The 20436-nt window shown below is 36.2% G+C and overlaps 5 protein-coding genes across 5 annotated transcripts; 2 read left to right on the top strand and 3 right to left on the bottom strand.

The window, feature by feature from the left end:
• Positions 1–2477: 2477 nt before the first annotated feature.
• LOC114527407 (proteasome maturation protein-like) lies at positions 2478–5032 on the bottom strand. The gene is made up of 6 exons (XM_028549036.1): positions 4996–5032; positions 4184–4284; positions 3568–3628; positions 3368–3469; positions 2982–3075; positions 2478–2663 (listed from the first exon to the last, which is right to left on the bottom strand). The coding sequence occupies exons 1-6, from the start codon at positions 5017–5019 to the stop codon at positions 2608–2610; spliced, it is 438 nt and encodes a 145-aa protein (XP_028404837.1). The 5' UTR covers positions 5020–5032; the 3' UTR covers positions 2478–2607.
• A 650-nt stretch (positions 5033–5682) lies between these two features.
• LOC114527718 (trace amine-associated receptor 7f-like) lies at positions 5683–7168 on the top strand. The gene has a single exon (XM_028549419.1). The coding sequence runs from the start codon at positions 5879–5881 to the stop codon at positions 6893–6895; it is 1017 nt and encodes a 338-aa protein (XP_028405220.1). The 5' UTR covers positions 5683–5878; the 3' UTR covers positions 6896–7168.
• Positions 7169–7762: 594 nt separating this feature from the next.
• Positions 7763–9849, top strand: LOC114526877 (cysteine-rich hydrophobic domain-containing protein 2-like). The gene is made up of 6 exons (XM_028548414.1): positions 7763–7938; positions 8083–8137; positions 8764–8919; positions 9064–9120; positions 9257–9316; positions 9426–9849. Exons 1-6 carry the CDS (start codon positions 7808–7810, stop codon positions 9474–9476), a joined length of 510 nt encoding a protein of 169 aa, XP_028404215.1. The 5' UTR covers positions 7763–7807; the 3' UTR covers positions 9477–9849.
• Positions 9850–11127: 1278 nt separating this feature from the next.
• Positions 11128–16810, bottom strand: LOC114529075 (histone PARylation factor 1-like). The gene is made up of 6 exons (XM_028550804.1): positions 16707–16810; positions 16059–16272; positions 15603–15786; positions 12416–12514; positions 11995–12221; positions 11128–11535 (listed from the first exon to the last, which is right to left on the bottom strand). The coding sequence occupies exons 1-6, from the start codon at positions 16803–16805 to the stop codon at positions 11237–11239; spliced, it is 1122 nt and encodes a 373-aa protein (XP_028406605.1). The 5' UTR covers positions 16806–16810; the 3' UTR covers positions 11128–11236.
• A 646-nt stretch (positions 16811–17456) lies between these two features.
• Positions 17457–18621, bottom strand: LOC114530991. The gene has a single exon (XM_028552622.1). The coding sequence runs from the start codon at positions 18619–18621 to the stop codon at positions 17608–17610; it is 1014 nt and encodes a 337-aa protein (XP_028408423.1). The 3' UTR covers positions 17457–17607.
• Between the last annotated feature and the right edge of the window lie 1815 nt (positions 18622–20436).

Below are 20436 nucleotides of genomic sequence, written 5' to 3'. Positions count from 1 at the left end.
ATGATGAGTTGACATATTGGGCATAACAAAATGCCATGCAGGAGTAATAACGAAATAAGATTAAATAAATCTTGTATTTTTTTTAATCTTCATTGACCTCACGGTATATACGATTAGAACACCATTTGTTTTTCCAAAGATTTACCCAATTATGGTAAATCACGATCATGCAATCTCAGCCTCAAAGCGAATTCTTGTTCTCAAAAGTAAGCAAGTAGAAAACAGTCGATATTGACTATTCACAGCGCATTTAACATGTTCATGCAGTTAATTATCTTTGAGATCACCAAGACAGTTTGAAACTATTTGCGGCTACTTGAACCTCGTAACTTATTTGACGCATGCATAGGGTGGTGCACGTTAACAGTGGTGTGATCATTCCAGTGGATTTTACTTTTATTATTCGAGAGAAGCCTAGTGAAAGTATCTACTGAATGCTTTACAATCCACAGTTTTGTAGCACACCACAGTCAGTACACCTTTTTTGAATTTTCTGGCAGCTAAAATGTTTTTGCTATCAGGCAGACCACATGCAAGGAAGTGCTTTTCATTCATTTCTAAAATATTTTAGTTAAGTTCTCGGACGTGTTTTGGAATGCAAAGACTCGAATGAAGCAATTCTTCTCATTTTCGCTTTGAAAGTAGGAAACATAATTCATTGCGGAACCTCGCCTTACGGCAACTTAGATTCCAATATTTCTCCTCCAACAATAAAGGGCTCTCGTCGATTATTGATCAATAGTGAGTGACTCGTCTTTAGGGCTCTCTTGGTCTTGGAAAACACAGGAGGCCGGAAGTTGATTTTTATCCAACAGGCAACAAATGTCTAATTAATTTTCTGCGTTTCTCTAATCAGTGAGAAAGACCGTGTTAAGACCTGAAGAAATGAATTCTGCTTGACTGCTGACAATTCAAAAGAAGCAGGCGAAATATTTCGCAATTGGCTTTAAAATGTCGCCGGTAGAATCAGGGTTTAAGGGCGACGCCGTTCTTGGCATGAGCTGAGCTCAATGCAATAGTAACAATATGCTTCACTCTTGAGAAACACGCTGCATGCATGTCCATCAAACAAAGTCTGAATGGTTAGTTAAACCTAAAACAAAATGCTTTTCATATTGTGATATTTGTTGAAACCCCGATAAGAAAATTGAAAGTGCTAACAAATAGCGGATATTCGTCATGATGGCGAAGGCTAATTAAATCGCAAATAATTTCTCCAGTCATCGTGAAGCCAAATACCAACAAAAGACGCCATACCGAACTAACGCTGCGGTACTGCATGGCTTTTTCGAAAAAGAAACACTTGTATTTCCTAAATCAGCTAAATCAATACAGGTGCAGTGATATAATCATGATATGATGAAATGACGTCAAACAGGATTATTTTCGAAAAGGGTGTCCATTCGCACGTTCTTGAATACTCTTGAAAGACGCCCTTGAATAATCATCTGAACTTGGTGCTTCTTACGTTTCATAAAAAGCATTAATAAACTATTCTTTCAATCGGTTTGCTAACTATACTTGACTACTATTCTGAGAGCTTACTCTTGAGCATATATATATACAGTATATCTGTTAAATTCTAAATTTTAATTTGCCTAATTTCGAAAGTTAATTAACCAACCTATTTGCCTAATTATATTTATTGCTTTTAATTTCGAGAGCTTAGCCTAAATTTCGACCGCAAACTAAGTTGCCTAATCTCAATGTTATTGCTTTGAAACGAATCTTCACGGCATTCACTCAAAAGGAAATGTTCGTGTTGCATAGCTGATAAATGGCGACACAAGTCAGAAATCACATCTTTTGTTTAACAGAAAATCCTAGCGATGCGTTCTAATTTGGTCTAACCATATACAGTGTGAAGTAAATTTTTAATTAAGTTTTTTCGTGGTATATTTTTCGTACCCAGTTTTGTACTAAAGTAATACGCAATTCATGGATCTATGAAGAGTGATAAATGATAAACTCTTTGAGGACGTTTTCGTTTCATTTCAATTTCGTTTAATAAACGCCATCAAAGGTGCTTTATTGAGGATTCAGATTCTAATGTACTGCGTAACGTCGGAACTTTAATTTTTCAAGTGTTTAAAAGTAAATTTAGAACTAATCGACCACAAAGAGTAAAACAAATAACAGCTGAAGGCAAGTCAAGTGCGCGGCGACATATTGCCAAGTTTTCCTTTACGCCAAAACCCACGAAGAAGTTGTATAGTCATAGTTGACCGGTTGACTCATGAACAGGGGTAATCATCAGAAGAAATTTGTCAACTTTTTGGATGAATACGAGAAAAAAAACTATAGGTATTTAGAACTTGTCGGTTTCGAATGTAATCAAATGTTTTTTGTCAAAACGTAAATCATTCTATGTCCATCCCAAAAGCGCAGTAGCAAATAAAAAACGAAAAAGGCCTTCGGAGGGGGTACTTAAGGACAAGCAGGTTTTTCTCAAAATCTGATTAACATTAAATGTCATGTCGAGGGAACAAAATTTCATTATACACAAAAACGAAAAGAAAGTTTTCAATAGTTATTGTTAAAGAGAGAAAGAACATTGGCTATAATGCAGCAAATAGATAGCATACAGTTGGCAGTTGCACAATTCACTTATTTGTCCTCCATCACAGAATGTGTAACTCTTTCAATTTCTGAATCACTTGGGTCTAAAAATGTTCGTAACAAAAGGTTTCTTATTTATCCTGATAAAATACATTTTGGGTTGCTTGAAGAAGAGTCTCTTTTCCCGATACATTTTACGATATATGTCATGTATAAGATAAATGTTGGGTTGCATGTGAGTTCCAATGACGATAAATATCTTGGTTGTGTGAGTCTCTATTAGGATATATATATATAATATTTGGTTGTGGAAGAATCTCTGAGGATATATATATATATATATATATATATATATATATATATATATATATATATATATATATATATATAGGGTTGTAAATTAAAAAATGGAAAATGCTTACCATTAAGAAAATCATCAAAATCAATGGTTGTGTCAAATCCAAGAAGTGTTTCTAAAGCAACCATTGAGCTTGGGAGAGATGGAAGTCGTTTCTTCTAATTTGTAAATATTAAACGGACAATATTAATTGCTAATTTAGTCAAAGCTTTATTGTCAATGAATTTCTCCTCCTGCATTACTGATAAAAAATTTTATTTTTACTTGAAGATATGCAAGTAAACTCAAATAACATTGATGATCAGTCACTGGAGAATAAGTAGCCTTGTTTGTAATGGAAACTATACGGATTTGCAAAAACTTAGGTGATACAAGTCAACGCAACATGTACATGTGTAACAAAATTACTAATACAAACCAAACTGGTATATATGGTAGAACAATAAGTACCTGTGAAGCCAATGATCGTTCCAGCTGGAGCTTAAGTGGTGCATGGAGGCCTTGGATACTACGTAACATTGTCATATTCCTTTTGTCTTGCACTTGAAAATACTATCAAAGATCAAATCATTACTTTCGCAAATATTTTTTCAACCAGGCTAACCACTTCATACATTCATTTTTTAAAACTGATTACTAAATATATTTACATTTTTCACAGAAGACTCTAAAGGATGCGAGTACGATATATCATTCTTTACACTAGAAAACCTAAAAAACAAATTGGAAAAATCAGGATAATCTGCATTGGAGGTAATTTACAATTACATATTACCTTATTGGGATGCAAAGCCCGAATATTTTGCTTTGCAATCAAATACCAAAGGTCATTTTACAAAGCTGGGGCTGGTTGTATAAAACTCTTTAACTCATTTTGCATAGTTAAATCCTAGAAATACACAATCCCAGAAATACACAACTCTGATTGGCCAATTCTATCCTTAACTACAGGTAAAAGTTAACAAGTCTTTTATACAACTGGCTCCTGGATGCTATCTGGCCTTCACACAACCAGGTTTCAAATAATTTAACTAAATGAAGAAACATTAATGTTACTTGTAAATACATCAATTAATGATTGTTAAATTGATGGTTAAAAATGGTTTTCATAGCACATCCCTATCCTCTGGAGGACAAATGTGATGAGTAAAATGTCACATGATAACCATGTTTTTTTGACATCAACTATCTATTCTGCAAAATATGTGTAGTAAAATATTTTGATAAATACTTTTCAGCCTCAAGTAGACCTTCAAGCACATTTACCCCTGTCTTAAAGTATCTGGTACAGGTCCATAGGGTCCTTCTTGTACTTTCACTGCACCACGATCCTTTTGTTTTGGAATTAAAGAAGGAAGCTCCTTTTCCTTAACAAGAAGTTCATGTTAACAGTTAAAAAATACTGTCTTCTTAAACAATATTTACTACATCAGTCCCTAACACACTTTTGACAAGCTTAAATTCTGCATTTACTTGCTACTAGTGTGGTGTAATGAACAGTTTAATAAGTTTTCAGTACCATTGGCTATATGGTCATTTGGGACTTTGGGTATATTGTGTCTGACCTAAAGCATTTGGTATTTGTGCACCCCTTAGCCAGCCCCATGGATGTGCAATGTAACTGCAAACATGAAAATACTTTTATATGTTTCTAACTATCATAATTAATAAAAAGATTGAAATATTACGCTAGGAATATTTTTCATAATCGAATATGCAAAACGTATTGATAAAGACATATTTAAACCTGCGCTTTTTATACTAATATTATATATATTATAATAAATGTTTACATTCCTGACCCAAGTTTATATTTCTTGAAAGAAGCACGATGGCAAAGATTAAATATCACACGATGGGTATTATAAAGACAATGCCAAATCCAAATGACAATGCAAAATTATTAAGTGAAAAAACTAGTGAAACTCAACAGGCATAATTTCTCGCATTTTCGCACTGAATGAATTATTAGTAATGACATATTAATCCTTTATATATAAAAAACGAATCTCGAAAAAGTTATTCCAACATTGGGACGTAATTTAAAATTAATTTAAAAAATAATTCACAGCACTTACAATGAGACTGTAATCCGCGGCCATTTTGTCCTTAGAACGAGCCTGCATGCAGAAACTGCTAAGTGCTAACAACTACTTCATATAACCATTAACCAGACATCCGAAACAGACAATGGTAATTGGTAACAGACCAACTTCATTCAACACAATAATTTTTATATTATTACATTCATGCATTTTCAAGTGAAACGTGAACCATTTGTAATTTGATTTGATATGGACTCATGATTTGATATGGACTCGTGCATGTGAACTCACACAAATTAATACAAACTTAGTTGCAGTATAAATGGCAGCCAATACTGAATACTTATTTTATAAAAAAAATAATATCTCAAGGTTGTCAGTTTACATTTAATTATTCAAGTTCATGCAGTACTAGCCATATCTGAAACAATCGCTTTCCAAAGACATCAGCCGGGAAGAAAACATTAAACAAATACATGGACTTAACTTCTGAACATGCGCTGTCTTTTAATAGAATGTATTTCTATTGAGAATACGATAAAATACGTAACGAAAACATGAACATGTGAATGAAACATGTTATATGAATAATTTATCTAAATATTGTAACTGATTTGTGGTTGGATAAAAGAACACCAGTCGATTACTTGTAGGTATTATTGCCACAAAAATTGTTTCTGTTAGGTACTACATTGTTCCTAAGTCAACAAATAAAAAGCTATTCTTTAACTAAATTCACAGTTCTTATCTACAAAGTGACAAGGAAAGACAAGTTTTCAAATATTTTTATTGAAGTTGTACAGTTTTTAACGGCTTTAATATTTGTGACTACAGTGAGGATCACTGTTTAACAACATCGTCAGCTGGTCATATTAAACTCCAGGGCTGAGCTTGACCTCTCGTGCGCAGCATCGAAATGTTTTGGCATTTCTATCAAACGCTAGGGACAGCTAAAGATTCGTCACAGGACAATGTTCATACAACAAAAATAGAAATTGTATCTCAATCAATGACTGCTTCATGTATTGCCTTTCTTTGTCTCCTGACAATGCTGGTTAATATATGGGTATGCTATAGAATCTATAGCAAAAGAAGTCTCAGATCATCGTGTACAGCTCTTATTGTTGCCAATATCGCTCTGGTGGATATCTTAGTCTCCATCAAAGATCTTCCATTCTTGCTGTCTGTCGCGTTATCTTCAAAATGGTACTTCGAAACAGAATGGTGTCGATCATATGGCCTCACAAATGTCGTTTACATAATTGTGTCTGTTTCCACGCTTGTATCTATTGCGACAGATCGCTACATTGTGACCAAAGAGAACAGCCATGTCGAATCAGGTAAATTTGGACAGTACTCATCACAGGGACCAAACAGTTACTCCCCAGCACCATACAAAGTGGCTTTACTTGGTTATGTCGTTGCCCAAACCACATTATCTTACTCACTTACCCTGTTGTGGAGTAAATACGCATTTATCAGCCGTAAAGCGTTTTGCCAAGTGGAGTTCACTTCATCTGATTTTCCCATATCCATGATCGTGTCTTTTCTTTTCCTTATTCCAATCGCCACCCTTACATTCTCAATGCTAAACAGCATCAGTGGAGAAAGGGAGAAAACGGACGAGATTAAAGCTAATTCGGAAATCAGCGATGAATCGACGTCGGAAATTGAAGATCAAATATGCAAGGATGAAAGTCAAATTCACGGCCATCTTCAAGCGGCGATCGGAATATTTCTCTTGTCCTGGTGTTCTTACGTGGTTGACAGCTTTTTCCCATCGCCCCAAAGTCCAAGTATCCCCGGTATAGTTTCAGCCTTTATTCCCATCATGACAACATCGTTAGTTCCAGTATTTTTTGTACTTACACATAAAGCAAGACTTCCAGTTACCCAAGATCAGTCAAAAGAATTTGCATACCGTATAGCATAAATTAGCTGTCGTAGTATTTCTCATATACATTTAAATGTTTCATATATTATTTTCCACTATGTCTATGAACGTATTCTTATTCATGGCATTCTTCGTTTGGAATTGATAAACAGCAGAAGCCAGTCTGAAGCCAGAACGAAATATCTTTGCTTCTTTGCGGTAAATAGCTGACAAGAATAAATCTTGAAAACCAAAGACTGTCGCTTATAAAAAAAGTTAATCTATATACTTTAGATTTATAAATATATTGTAGAACGGTTTTGATGAATAAAAGCACAATATGAGTTTTTTTCGGCTATCCGTGTAGTATGCTTTACAAGATACTTTTTGAAGTCTGAATCAGTTCTTTAACTTGGTCTTTTCAGCTGTTTGAGTAGCTGCATTACTGTTAAATTACTATTTATTAGCATTACTATTCTCTGAAAACCTGTAGCCACTTCGTAACAAATCGCTTCACCCGATGTGAATTTTCACAATGAACACTAAGCCTGATTATAAAACAAATCAAAGCGGGGGGGGGGGGGAGAGGGGGGAAATATTAAAGTGTGGTATATACTCAGATTCTGAAGAACTTGCCCCGAAACGTAAGTAAATGAAGTTTTTTTTATTTTGATTGACTTTAGTCAAGAGACATGTATATACTCATTTTAAAAAAATTTACTTCCTGACACAGAACGTAGATCGCATGTCCATGTGAAATAACTAAAATAAATGAGCAATAACACTCTCCAAAAAAACATTGTCCTATGATCTCCAATGTAAATCAAGTTTCCGGTGATTCGGTGAACAACAACTACTGATCGAGAAAAAAGTGCGGCGTTTATGTATTCGAGTGAGGCGTTTATTCGAGGAGTACGGTGACCCACTCAGCCCAGAAGCAGACCATGAATGACACAGGTCAAAGCATGAAAGATGGCGAATTTTGATACAATTTTTCACGATAACAGCTCTGAGGATGACGCTGAAAACACTCAAGTATCGCTCGAATATTCTCCAACGGTACAACAAGCAATAGTTATTCGAGGCGTAGGGCATATGACAATGTAAGTTATTTTACTGCCTCTGACATATTTAATAGAGAGATTTGTTACATATAGAGTGGGAAAATATACAGAGTACAGACAATAGCCAGACTTTTCATCACCCATTTTTACTTGCAACATTCGTATTTTGTTTTTGTAATCTAGTTTCGGCTTGAACTGTAAATACGATACGGAGTTCCCATCAGGGTTACATGCTAAGGTTGGTACAAACTCTACACCTGCTTTTAGGCGCCACGTTTTAATATAATAAATGGAAATGTTGAACATGGGCTATATTATCCCAGATATGTTAAAATAAAACCCATAGTTGAAATCCTAAGTTATTGAACAACAATAGTTTTGACTCAACAAAATAACAGTTTTATGCTTTGTATGGCAATTTAACTATAGTGTGGCTCCTTATCCAAATAGGAATCCCAAAATAGACATGAATAACATTTAATGTTCATTGTTGTCTTATATGATTTTTCTACAATTTATCTGTCAGTGTCAATTAATGGGTTAAAAAACATGAAAATGTTTGATGCCTAATTTCAAAAATAGCCATATCATGTCATATATGTCATAGCAACCAGGGGCTTTTTTTTCAGTCGTTTTAAAGTTGCCTATTGTTTGGTATAACTTTGATTTAATCTTAGTATTTCTAAATCGAGGATCCTCTTTAATAATTGTTGGTTCCAAGGCAAAGATGAAATTTTATCGCTTTTCAAGTATTTTCAGAATGGTCGAAAAAATCACTATCCAGCTTTCATAGTACAACCAGCCCCGTACATTTATGGAAAGGGAGTTATATATAAGATATATTCTTTATTGCCAAATTTTCAGCTTGCTAGTGAAGAGTTTGAGATGACAATAAATCAAGTTAACAAAGTCCTCAGAAAAACAATGACTGTCAATATTAGGTGGTGGCTATGTGGATGTATATGTTGTTGTTGCACATTAGGCATGTCTCTATGGCCTGTTGTTTGTCTCAATAAAAGGGTAATTAATTGATATTTATATTATAATTCAGGCTGGGGATGAGGAGCATGGCTTAGGTTTGCCTAGTCTGAGCTCTTAGTAGTTACACCACTGATTTACAATCTTGTCTCAGACCATGTTCTAATTTAAATTTAAATTCTTTAGACCCGTCATACAATTAACAAAGTTTTAGATTCCGAGAATGTCAATTTTTACCATAAAGTAAGTTATGGTACAAAGTTACAGTTACACATGGTACAAAAATCTGTAAAAACAAGTAGTATAATTTTTGAACAGTTGCAACTTGACCTTGCATTTATTTGACTGAAGATGTTTCTAAAATGGTTATTTATGATAGCTTGGTCTTCATTGGTGTTTGAAGAAACAAAAGTGTGCATCAAGTAGTATGATGGAATATGTAAGTAGAAAGTTTACAGATGATATATAGTGTCTTTGACACTTTGCCATTCTTCCATAGTACTGTAAACATTGCAGGCATTGTTCACAGATTATTTTCTATATTTTAGGTGCTTTTGGTTGAGTTCTTACCAAAGGCACAAATACTGAAGCCTGACTAATTGACGGGAGCAAGTGATTCAACCATCTCCAAAATAAATTTTGGTGTGCAACCACTGTCACAAACAGATGCTTGCCAACCTTGTCAATTCTGATAGTTAACTGAATACAAGAAAAACTGAAGTCAACTGCAATGGATTTTCAATACACACTTCAACCTTGTACAGCAAAACAAAAATGCAAATAGTTTTGAACTCTATTGGGGGGATTAGTTTTATCTTTTTGGGTTTTTTACATTTAGTTCATTGATGTAGTTAAGTTGTTTCCTTTTCACAATTGCCAAAATCTTAATGTAATGTGCCATGTATTGTGACCTAATAAATTTCTCTATTTCAGATTAATATATTTTATTTTCAGTGCTGTAAATAGCTTGTAATGGGCATGCTTTTTCAACAAATTATATATTTGTAAAGAAATAGATTAAATTTATATTTTAGAATAGTTTGTGTATATAAATATTCTAAAAGTTGCATGTTAAGAAAAGCTTGATTTACACTGCTAGAATGATATTTTCAGGAATCTCAAGAGCAATGATCTCAACGATAGTTCCCCAGCAGAGGTTCACTCGCGCGCAATACTAGACTTGGTCTAAGCCGATCGGTAGGGATCTCTCTCCTCCGCAGAGGCTTTCGTCCTTTCGATTTATTCACTTTCCCCCCCCCTGCTTTTTCGTCGACCGCGAATCTCAAAGCTAGCGGTTTACCTTCGCGCCACTGTCTAGCGCAATAAATCGAAAGGACGAAAGCCTCTGCGGAGGAGAGAGGGTAGGGATGGTGAGGGTAACACGGCGATGCGATCGAGCTAGGCGATGCGATCGTGTTAGGTCAGGGAATGCGAACGTTCTTTAAGACTGACAATTTTATCAGGAACAGCTAGACTTAGACGGTACCCTCTCCATCCTGTGATCACGCAGTCACACGCGATTCGCTGTGGTGAATCCGTGTTCACCGTGGAGTGGAAAAAAATATACACGCACAATAAACACACATAAGAAGTAAACACGGCCAAAGCAAGTAATACCAAGACTAGAATAAACTTACCGAACCCAAAGAGAATTCACCTACCCGGATCCGTGTAATTGTCGAGCAAGACTAGAACAAAAGAAGAGGAAAAAACCCCCGCGATGGGATAAGAACTAGTTAAACCAACAAAGGGGGCAGTATAACGGGAAGGGTGGGTGGTTTCAAACGCGCAAAAAGTGTTGGCTAGGAAGAAGAGCAAGGTAGGAGATAAGACAGGGGAGCCAAACGCCCGGTCTCGTGACAACAATAAATAATAAATACATATAGTTGATGCATAAATATAGATTAAGCTATCGGAGATCACTAAAAAGTAACAACGTGGTTCTTATATGCGGGGATGGAAAGGTTGGTCAATATCAAATGACACCCCCCAATCTCAGCTTGTTCGCCACGCCCTTGGACTGGCCTGTAGGTAGCGGCCGGCCATGAAAGTGAAATTTAAACCTCGCTGATTATCAACATAGTTGTTTTAAATCTCTTCGGCTTTACACAGAAGGAAGGTTTTACCGTTCATAATGTCTTGGGTAAAGAGTATACTGAAATCGTTACTAAAACCATCGTGCGTGGCTTGCGGTACACCCCAATGATCCCATAGACACTTGGACCTTTGGTATTGGCAACAAAATTTCTCATTGACTTCAATTTTTTTAAAACATTTACATGGAAAAACAAAAACCTTGACATGGTTCTATTAACAAAAAGTCCCGATTTCGCCGTCATAAAAAGATAGCGAGTTAAGCTTAGTGCAAAAGATTAATGTACAGAGAGTTCTTATCGCGTTGCTCCAGATGACGCTCGACTACTTTTCCAAATGCGCTTCTACCCAGTAATTCGTATGCTAATGTGAGTAACAATGTAGCCTTTCTGTTGAACATTTCATGTCCAAATGAAAACAAATCCAGGCCTAATTCAAGACCCATACCATAGTCACATTCATCATTGGCAAACTGAACACGGGTTATAATATCTTGCAACTCGTCGAGAAAAGCTTCTCGTTGGTTGTCGTTCACAATGTCTGCCAACATTCTTTTAAGTTCCCCTGAATGAAACAAAAATTTTTGTGTTCTTGTTTTGCATGTCTGCGCTCCCTTGACATTGTATATAGATTAAGCAGGTTTTGCACTAGCGACAAGCTCGCTGCGAGTGTTTGCATCTGAAAAATAAACTGTCAAGCATTGTGATTGGGCGAAATAACTCGCTCGAGCTTGTGAGTTGGTTTTTGCGATGGGTGGACCGGGGACGAGAAAGCCTTTAGAACTCAGATCTCAAATTACTTAAATATACAAGCTATTAAAGGTGCAGTGGTAAACCGCTTTTAAGATGCAGTTTTCCTGGCCTTAAACGTTTGTTTAACTTGTACTACGTGAGAAACTTGAGTGTTTGCGAATTTTTAATGTACACAATGTCACTTTCCTAAACGATACCCTAACAAAGAATACCCGTGCATTAAAGTCAAAATAAAGAACACCAGTGCATGTGATTATCTTAAATTTCTCACCATTTGAAATTTGAAGATCTCGATAACCAACGCCATTTTCATCCAATGGAACAACAATGCCCATTTTGTGAAATGTTTTCGCAACAACTTTTTTATTTCTAGCCTTAATTGATGGAGGGTTCGGCTCTAAATTTAATTTTCTTTCTCTTGCATTTTTTTCAATCTTTTCTTTCAGCATTCTTGACTCTGTCGTGCCTTTGTTCTTGGTTGTATGTTTTAAACTATTGCTATAAATATTGAACAAAACATAAACTTTAAATAGATTCCATAATTGTAGGGAAACATATACGTTCCATATATGGAACCTAAAGAGCATTTTGGTACTCAAAACTTCCCAATGATAAAAATTCATATTTGTCAGCAGAATATGGGAATGCTACGATCTCGCTAGTAAATCACTGTACAAATACCTCTATCTTACCTTATTCCTGCAAATATGTTATCACCAAGTACTCTGAACTCACAGTTTGTCTTTGATTCATTAGAAGCCACTAACACTGGTTTGTCGTCTGGATTATCACTTTATAAGTGGAGAAATATTTTTTAAAAAACCAACATATATAATTATATATGTCTGAAATATATGGAATAAAGATATGGGAGGCAAAGAATTGCCAAAATACCACCTTACTTTCATACCACAGGTATATTCATCCTACCGTTGTAAGAATATAAAATTTGCAAAAAAAAACAAACTTGTGCATTTCGCGAACCAATTGTTATTCGCGCGAATTTATTTGGCGCAGGTGAGAGACGAGCTTCAGGTGGCTGATTCCTATAACATACTCAAAGGTTTATTTCCACGCGTTTATAGCAATAATTGACTTGCGATTATAGTTACTCGACTGATGTGCAGTCCCTTACTCGAAAAGTGCATCACTTTGGCAGGTCCTCACGATCTGAATAAAAGCGTTAGCATCCACATCAATGACGTAATAATTAAAAAATGAACACCAATTAGAACGTCAATTTAGACTAATTGCCAGCGTTAGAATTATTTCTAACTTTGTTCCATGGTAAAAGTCTTGAAACTAGACGATGTTTTTTCGTGCTAACCCAGGCATGACCAGCCTACCATGTTCTTGCAAAGAAATATATTCTCGCAATGCCTCAGATGAGTTAGGGCACGAGGACAAATGCTACGATCGTTATGGCAGATTAGGTTACACGAACATTCTTTATGGGATCAAAGAAGAAACCAAAACTAAAACACCGGATGGTTTTTCAAGCGTTTATAACCAGCTCAGACTCCATGAATCGAGGCCAACCGTCTTTGAGTTCCTAGAAATGTCCCAATGGCAAGTGTGCACTACGTTACGAGACCCACACAAAACCTGCGCAATGCTTTCTGAAAAATTGGAAATATCAGAAAACTCCAAATTGAAAAATCAAATTCAACGACGTTCGGTGTCGACTCTAGAAGCTAGCATAGGTTCTAAGAAAAAAGGAAAACTTGAGGGTTCCGTACGACCTTACAGTGATTCGAAGTTGAACGAAAACTCTCGGAAACCATCTGTTTTCACTTTCAATTCGAGGATTTCTAAGAATTCATTCGAGGAAAACTATAAGTTTCATCATTTTAAAGATTTTTCGAGGTACATTGACGAATATACAGAATGCGTAACAATGGCAAGACTACAAGAGCACTATCATGAGAATAATCGCCGCTGTGCCAACACAAGAACGATGTCGACGCGACAGCAATGGGTAACCCATAATGCGTTGCGCTCTAGGAGAAAAGACAGAGATGCTAGAGAGGTGCCTGCGACTAATCCTGAGCTGATCAAGAGAGAATCAGAAAATAATAATTCATGCGAACAGGGAAGAGAAGAGAATTACTATAACGTCCATTTCCCAAGCTTTGAAACTTGTTCATTCAAGGTAACATCTGCAATACGTATAAAAATTACTTAAAATAGTCGACGTCGACACAAATTGTAGTTCGGACGACACAAATTTTTATCCAAATCGCCGTTCACTAAAAGCTGCAATGACCCTCTTTCTCCAATTCCTCAAACCTGAGGTAAGACTCTTAGGCCAAATCTCTCCCAACCAAACGATACGTTGTACCTTTACATTCAATATGCCTATCTTGAACGATGCCCAATATTTTTGGAGTTTAGAAAATAGTGAATGAGAATTAAATTGCTTATCGGGGCTACGGTATACGATGTTAATTTTATGGATGTTCGTCCAACCAAAAATTTAAATTATTGGGCGGCATATTCGTTTCCCTTCGCTAAACTTTAAAACTCGTGAAAAAAAAGGGGGAATCGCATAAATGAAGAAGTTTATTATCAATGGTTTGTATTATATGGTTTCATATTTTTTGTTGAAATGGCGTGTTAAGGTGGCGCGATGTCGTGTGCACGCTGAGAAAAGAAAGGAAAAGAAATCGCGAACATGCAGGGATAAATATATAGAGGAAGGTCCAGGGATCGATGATAAAATACAAATGCTATGTGAAAAATTGTCTACGACAAAATGCAGTAAAGATGAAAAACGGGTGAATCGCAAAACCTCCAAGGTATAACTAGCCGATCTATTTCACGCTCTGAGCCTTTTTACAAACAAAGAGTAACATAGAACTCTTAACCTGTGTCTATTCGAAATTTAACTTGTGTCTTGTCTATTCGAATTTTTTTTGCTCTATTTTTTTAACATGAAATATCATTACCGTCTATCTTTGGTTTAAGTGCTGATAAAAATACGAGTTTGTTCTCTCCATTATTAGTCAAAGCGTGTTATTACGAGCCTAAATCTTTTGTATCATAATAAGGACCGAAAGTTCGAAATTACCGCTTAATTTCATTTAAAGATCTTACAAAAAAGCAAGATGAGAAAACTAGAGATTGTTACACGACCATCCAACGCAACACCTCGCAACAAAATATCATCACTCACAAGGACATCGCAGACGTCAGGACGACAAGAATACACGAGACTTAGTCGACGATTTCCGAGTCCGAGAGCACCATGCAAAACTCCGTTTGTCACAAAACCTGCACAATTTCAAGAAAAACTCGTCGCGAAAAAAGGCATGACAAAAACGACGGAGAATAAGACGTCAAACGCAGATAATCTGGATTCAGATTAACCGCTACGATACATTCGATAGAAATAGGTCAGGTTGTTATAATACATGATATTTATATGTAAGCGGTGAAATAACAAAATCCCGCAGGCACAGGATACACGGGATAGTTGCACTGTTGCAAGTTAGGGTTGTATTTTAAAGGTGTTGGTGTTTGTCAGCATAGAATAGCCAAACCCTTTAGGTGTGGATTTGATGCCTCTTCTCTGTATGAAACAATTAAATGATCCTTAGAGGAATATGTCTGGCATGTTGTTTTGGCAAGACTCAGTTCTAGCTAGTTATTGTCCTAGCCAGAACAAAAATTATTACATTGGGTGCATCAAATACTATGATCAAATAGTAGAATTTGTGAAGCATATAAGGCGAATAATTTTAAAAAAATCTGCTCATTGTTAAAAATTGATATGACATAAATCTCAACTGTGATCTCACAGATGGACTGAGCAGTGCACATTGTCTTCACAGTTGAGGTTGATTGGAAACTGCAAAACTATTTTTCCTGATTACTCACCGATAATAACCAATATGTAACCCAACAGTATCATCACCTTTCAAAACTGTGACAAACTCAGGAGGATCACAAAAATAGCGATAGTGAAGACAGAGGGAGCAAGAATTCTCTGTAGTTTGAAACTCTTTACCAGATAGGATATCATAAGGACCAACCAATTCCAGACTTACATCTTTAAGAGCATCTGAAATGAGCAATGAAACAATCAGTTAGTATTATTCACTGTTACCTCCTTTCCATTATCAAGAAAGATTGTGTAGACAGTTTAATTGAGAGAGCAAGCAAGGAGATTTAAAAGGGAAAAATAATAATAATTAATAAAGGATTAGTTGTAGGGTTTCCTGATAACATGTTAATACAAAAACAGACATACTTAACAAGCACTCTTGAATATGTAAATTACATGTTTATTCAGGGTGTAAGAAGTAACACTAATAATAACTGTACTAATAATACCTTGAGGTTTCTGGGGATTGAGCTCCTTGCATAATAGCCACAAATCATAAAAATCTTGTGGCATGCTTATACCAAACTTCTCTTTTATTATTTCATGTGAAATTTTGTCTGATACTTCCTCTTTACTGCACTTAGATGTTGTTTCTGGTTGTTTTTCATCTTTTCGACGTTTCTTGATAGGAGGTTCAAGTGAAGCGCTTGTATTTCCTTCATCCTGAAAGCATGAAATATTTTATAAAAATGAAGTTATATTATTTCAATTTCAAAGCTTGTTCTATACATAAAAGTGTCATCAGGTGTCAATTTGGTGAGCACAGGGAAGATTTGTCACAAGGGCGGGCGAGGGCGGAAACACCTTTTATTCTGAGTAGAGAGTACATTTGTGCAGACTCGAGAAAAAGCTTTTTGCACGATACATTTTCAGGCACGAAAATGAACCGTAAACGTGAGTATTCTACTGGAGCTTTCCAGTGCCGGGAGATAATTCTCAGATATAATATAATATAATATTTCGCAATTCACTGCAAACTACAACTACTGACAGGCAGTGACAGCAGTTTACTGTACTGTGTAGTGTGTACAGTCTGCTTCCAGTCTTCCATACTGGCTTCACACCAGATTTGATCGCTTCAAGCGGTATATACTCACCTGAATATTTTCCCTGTCATTGTGCGAAAACTTTTCGAGGTGAGCAGCATTCTTTCTATAACATTTCTTTCCATATTTGCACACTGGTTTATCCGCCATCTTGCCAGTTGCTAATGCCTAGTGGTTCAGGTTTGTCCCAGTCTCCATTGGCGGGAACCGATGGGACCACTGAGTGCAACAGATAGTGAGATACGGAATTTAAGTCAAAAGTAAATAACACCCTTACATCTCTCTTGAATGAGTTAACTTGAATATTATGCACTGAATATGTAGTTGTAAACAGTATCGTTGCTTTTAAGGTTAAAAACATTTAGTTTGCTTGTTGAATAAAACGATAGACGGGCTTGATACAACCGGGCCCTGGAGGGTGAGGACTTGAGGTACCTGGAGCCGCTAGGCTGGTGGGTAACACCCAGAGAGTGCATCAAGGCCTACTGCACGTGTGGCACCAGCGCGCTTATGTATAAGAATAAGCGTCCTGTTGGCACCGTACATAGCATTGCTCTCATTTATCATTTATGTACTCTGCTTGACTGTTTCAACGCTTCAAGTCAAGCAGGGTGCAGACTGCAAGTGACGGGTTAACCGAAGAACGGCGGATGTCCGTGGGCCACAGCCCACTCTAGTTGAGTCTGTGATAACCATAGATCTATATAGATAAAATATTAACAACAAGACAAGTCAGTGCCGAGTCAGTTGTGGTTAATAAACTCAAACTCGTACGAGGTTGGAATAATAATTGACTCTAACTCTTGGAGGCATAAATAAGGATCAAACTGGTTACACAATATGAATTTGTTATGAGTATATCATCGATCTTACACCTCCTAGAACAAGGGTAAACATATTAAACTCTAGCTTTTGCATGGTATAATTACTCATTCCCCTCCTGATTTCTTAATCATGTTGTTACTAACTGTTTTTGAGAGTTCATAAGTTTTTCTAGCCTCTTATTATACCATATTTTCCATTGTTTCTTTGCGTCTTTACTAGTTGCCACCCAGGTTTTGTTTTTACATTTATAATGTGGCTTTGTAAGAACGTCAGACTTGTAATAGCCTAGTAACAATGGTTTTTCATTGCGCGGACATTTTGCTTGGACGTTCATAAACATACAATCTTGTAATGGGAATATATCTTTCTTCAGAAATTTCTTTTTGTATTCGTGATCCCTTAAATGTTTTCCGTGCTCGCGAAAAACGAAAATATCAATGTAAATCTCACGAGATATCAAACGTGCTCCTGGAAACGTGAAAGAGCAGGGATCGCGTGCTCGCTGTACTATACGTCCCTTACAATCTACCCGAGTCCTACCACGTACATCATTGTTCGAGAAGTCCTCTTGCACTGCAAGGAATATTCCACTGGAATGATAATTAAAAGGTTTTCCTGAACGAATCACGTGTAGTTTTTGATAATTTGTCCACGTTATGCAGACATCAATATCTCGATCATAAGGTATTAAGTCTCCATCCCTTAACGAACCAATAAGAGAACCGTGACACAAAAAGCTAGATAAGTTATAATAATTGTCTAAAGCGATCCAGTGGTTAAACAAGTACGTAAGTGTTTGCTTATGAGGATTACCAGGACAGTCTAAACCATAAATATTTTTCGCCTCAATTTTTGAACTGTTTTGCACAGAAATTATTTTATTTGGTTTTTCACTTGTCGATGTACTTTGGTTCTTGTTAACCTCGTCACTCAGGGTCTTTGTCCCAGACCAAGTGTTAACTGTTTTATCATTTGTGCCATCTTCTGCAATTAAATGTGACAGTCGTCCACTTCTTGTTTTAAAGGGAGTTCTAAACTCCAATGACAATGGCCAGTTGATCAATGTTTTTAAAGAGAATAGAACTACGCAGAAAAGAATCACTTTTAATATCCATTCCTTGTAGCCTCTGTTTAAAGCCATATTTTATTGTAGTGCTCGTGAGGCGTCCTATTCAAAATATTGTTTATTTATTCATTTTCACATGCACTCGATAGTCCTTGCAAAAAAACACAGCAGGTAACATGTTGGAAAAACAAACACCGTGTGATCGGTGTGCAAAAATTATGAGAGTACGTATTTTAGACATATTTTTTTCATTTTGACAACTATTTTGTCGCGTATTTCGTTTTATTATTGACTATTTCCCCCTTCCCCCATTGACAATGTTGAGAGTGATATTTTCGGCAAATCAAATGGCTTGGTATCATAGGAACAACATTGTTTTGGGGGGAGAGGGGGTAGATACTAGGTGTGATGACCGTGTTTCAATAATTTTTGCACATGATTGTAGAATAGCGTTTAGAATAGCGAATCATCTCCACATTTCCACTGAATTAGACACCTTTTTCAGTTCAAGATCGGATTGAATTAGGTGAGAATCATAGTTGTGACGAAGTGTTTTTGCGTGTTTGTTAATGGTGAGTTTCCAGTGAAATAAATCTTAATTTAACTATAAATGCCATTATCGGTGACGGGTGTAAAACATCGTTGATCTTTTACTAAGAAATGTTCAGAGGTTCAGTTCGTAAAGTTTTAAAAAAATAGCTAAGTTAGTAGGGGAGGACACTAACAATGGCGCCAGGCGGTTGTCCCCGCTTTTTCGGTGCCCCCACGTGCATCTATTCTGTGAAAAGCATTTCAAAAAATATGGTGTGCTAGAGATGTAAGGAATAAAAGGGTTAGAAAATCACCCGACGTTTGACCGAGCTGAGGAAGGGGTCTGGGTGTGAATGAGGGGAACTTGTCCTAAGGGACTGGAGAATATAGCTTCGGCGTCTTTTCTTGCAATGTTCGCCCTTAAAATACTTTTTTCTATGAAAGCAAAGTACGTGAACTATATACGTCTGTAAATGCAAGATGTGGATATTTTTTTAACTTTTTGGACACTTTTAATTACCTATAAATACAGACGAGCAGATGTTTCTTGATTTATTTTTTATATTTTTAATTTCCGCTAAAACTGTTTTCACTGTTTAAATGAATTACGAAGTTATTGAGTTTTTGGAGTTCTTACACAATACATTAATAGAAGGCTAATCCTATAATATATTTCCTAATATGTTTTGCTTATTGGGTTAGCGGAAATTTAATTCCAGTGATACAATCGTTTGAACGGATAATTAGTCTACATTATATTGAACAGATGCATTTTAATTTATTCAAAATGACTACGTTGTCGTTAAATAAAACCTAAATGAATTTCAAAATATCTAGCTAGGAAGCGGCATTTTACTCAAGTTGTTACATTTAATTAATTATGTTGGTTAATGAGATAAATTTTCCTTTGTAATTATTTTTTCCATAATAGCTGCTCGAAAAAGAGACGCAATAATTATAATATTAGACTTTGGTATTTGAAACTGATATTTTAAACCTACAATTAATAGCCGCATCACGCATGATCATGCGTATAACCACAGTTCAGCTCGAACACTCCGACCGCCGTTATTCCCGCCGGAAAATTATACTCTCCGAGAGGGTGTAAAAAAGCCTATGCTGCATGGCTATGGAGTAGCAGATACTCTTCATGCATGGGGCATTCTTCACGCTAACCGAGCCCCACTCGGTTACAAAATATCTGAACTGAAAATTGTCAACTGTTTGTAATGTAGAGGGATAGTCTCTTTTGCCGGATCGCCCACTGAAATTTCCACCGTTTGATAAATTATAATTAATATTATGCTTAGGGAAGGCATTGCTTTATTCACGCCGACGGGAAGTAAACCGACCCGTTGT

Source organism: Dendronephthya gigantea, unplaced genomic scaffold (genome assembly GCF_004324835.1).
Source record: "Dendronephthya gigantea isolate DGI-Jeju-01 unplaced genomic scaffold, DenGig_1.0 000001F, whole genome shotgun sequence".
NCBI classification, from domain to species: domain Eukaryota; kingdom Metazoa; phylum Cnidaria; class Anthozoa; order Malacalcyonacea; family Nephtheidae; genus Dendronephthya; species Dendronephthya gigantea.
This window is presented reverse-complemented; position numbering and strand designations above follow the sequence as displayed.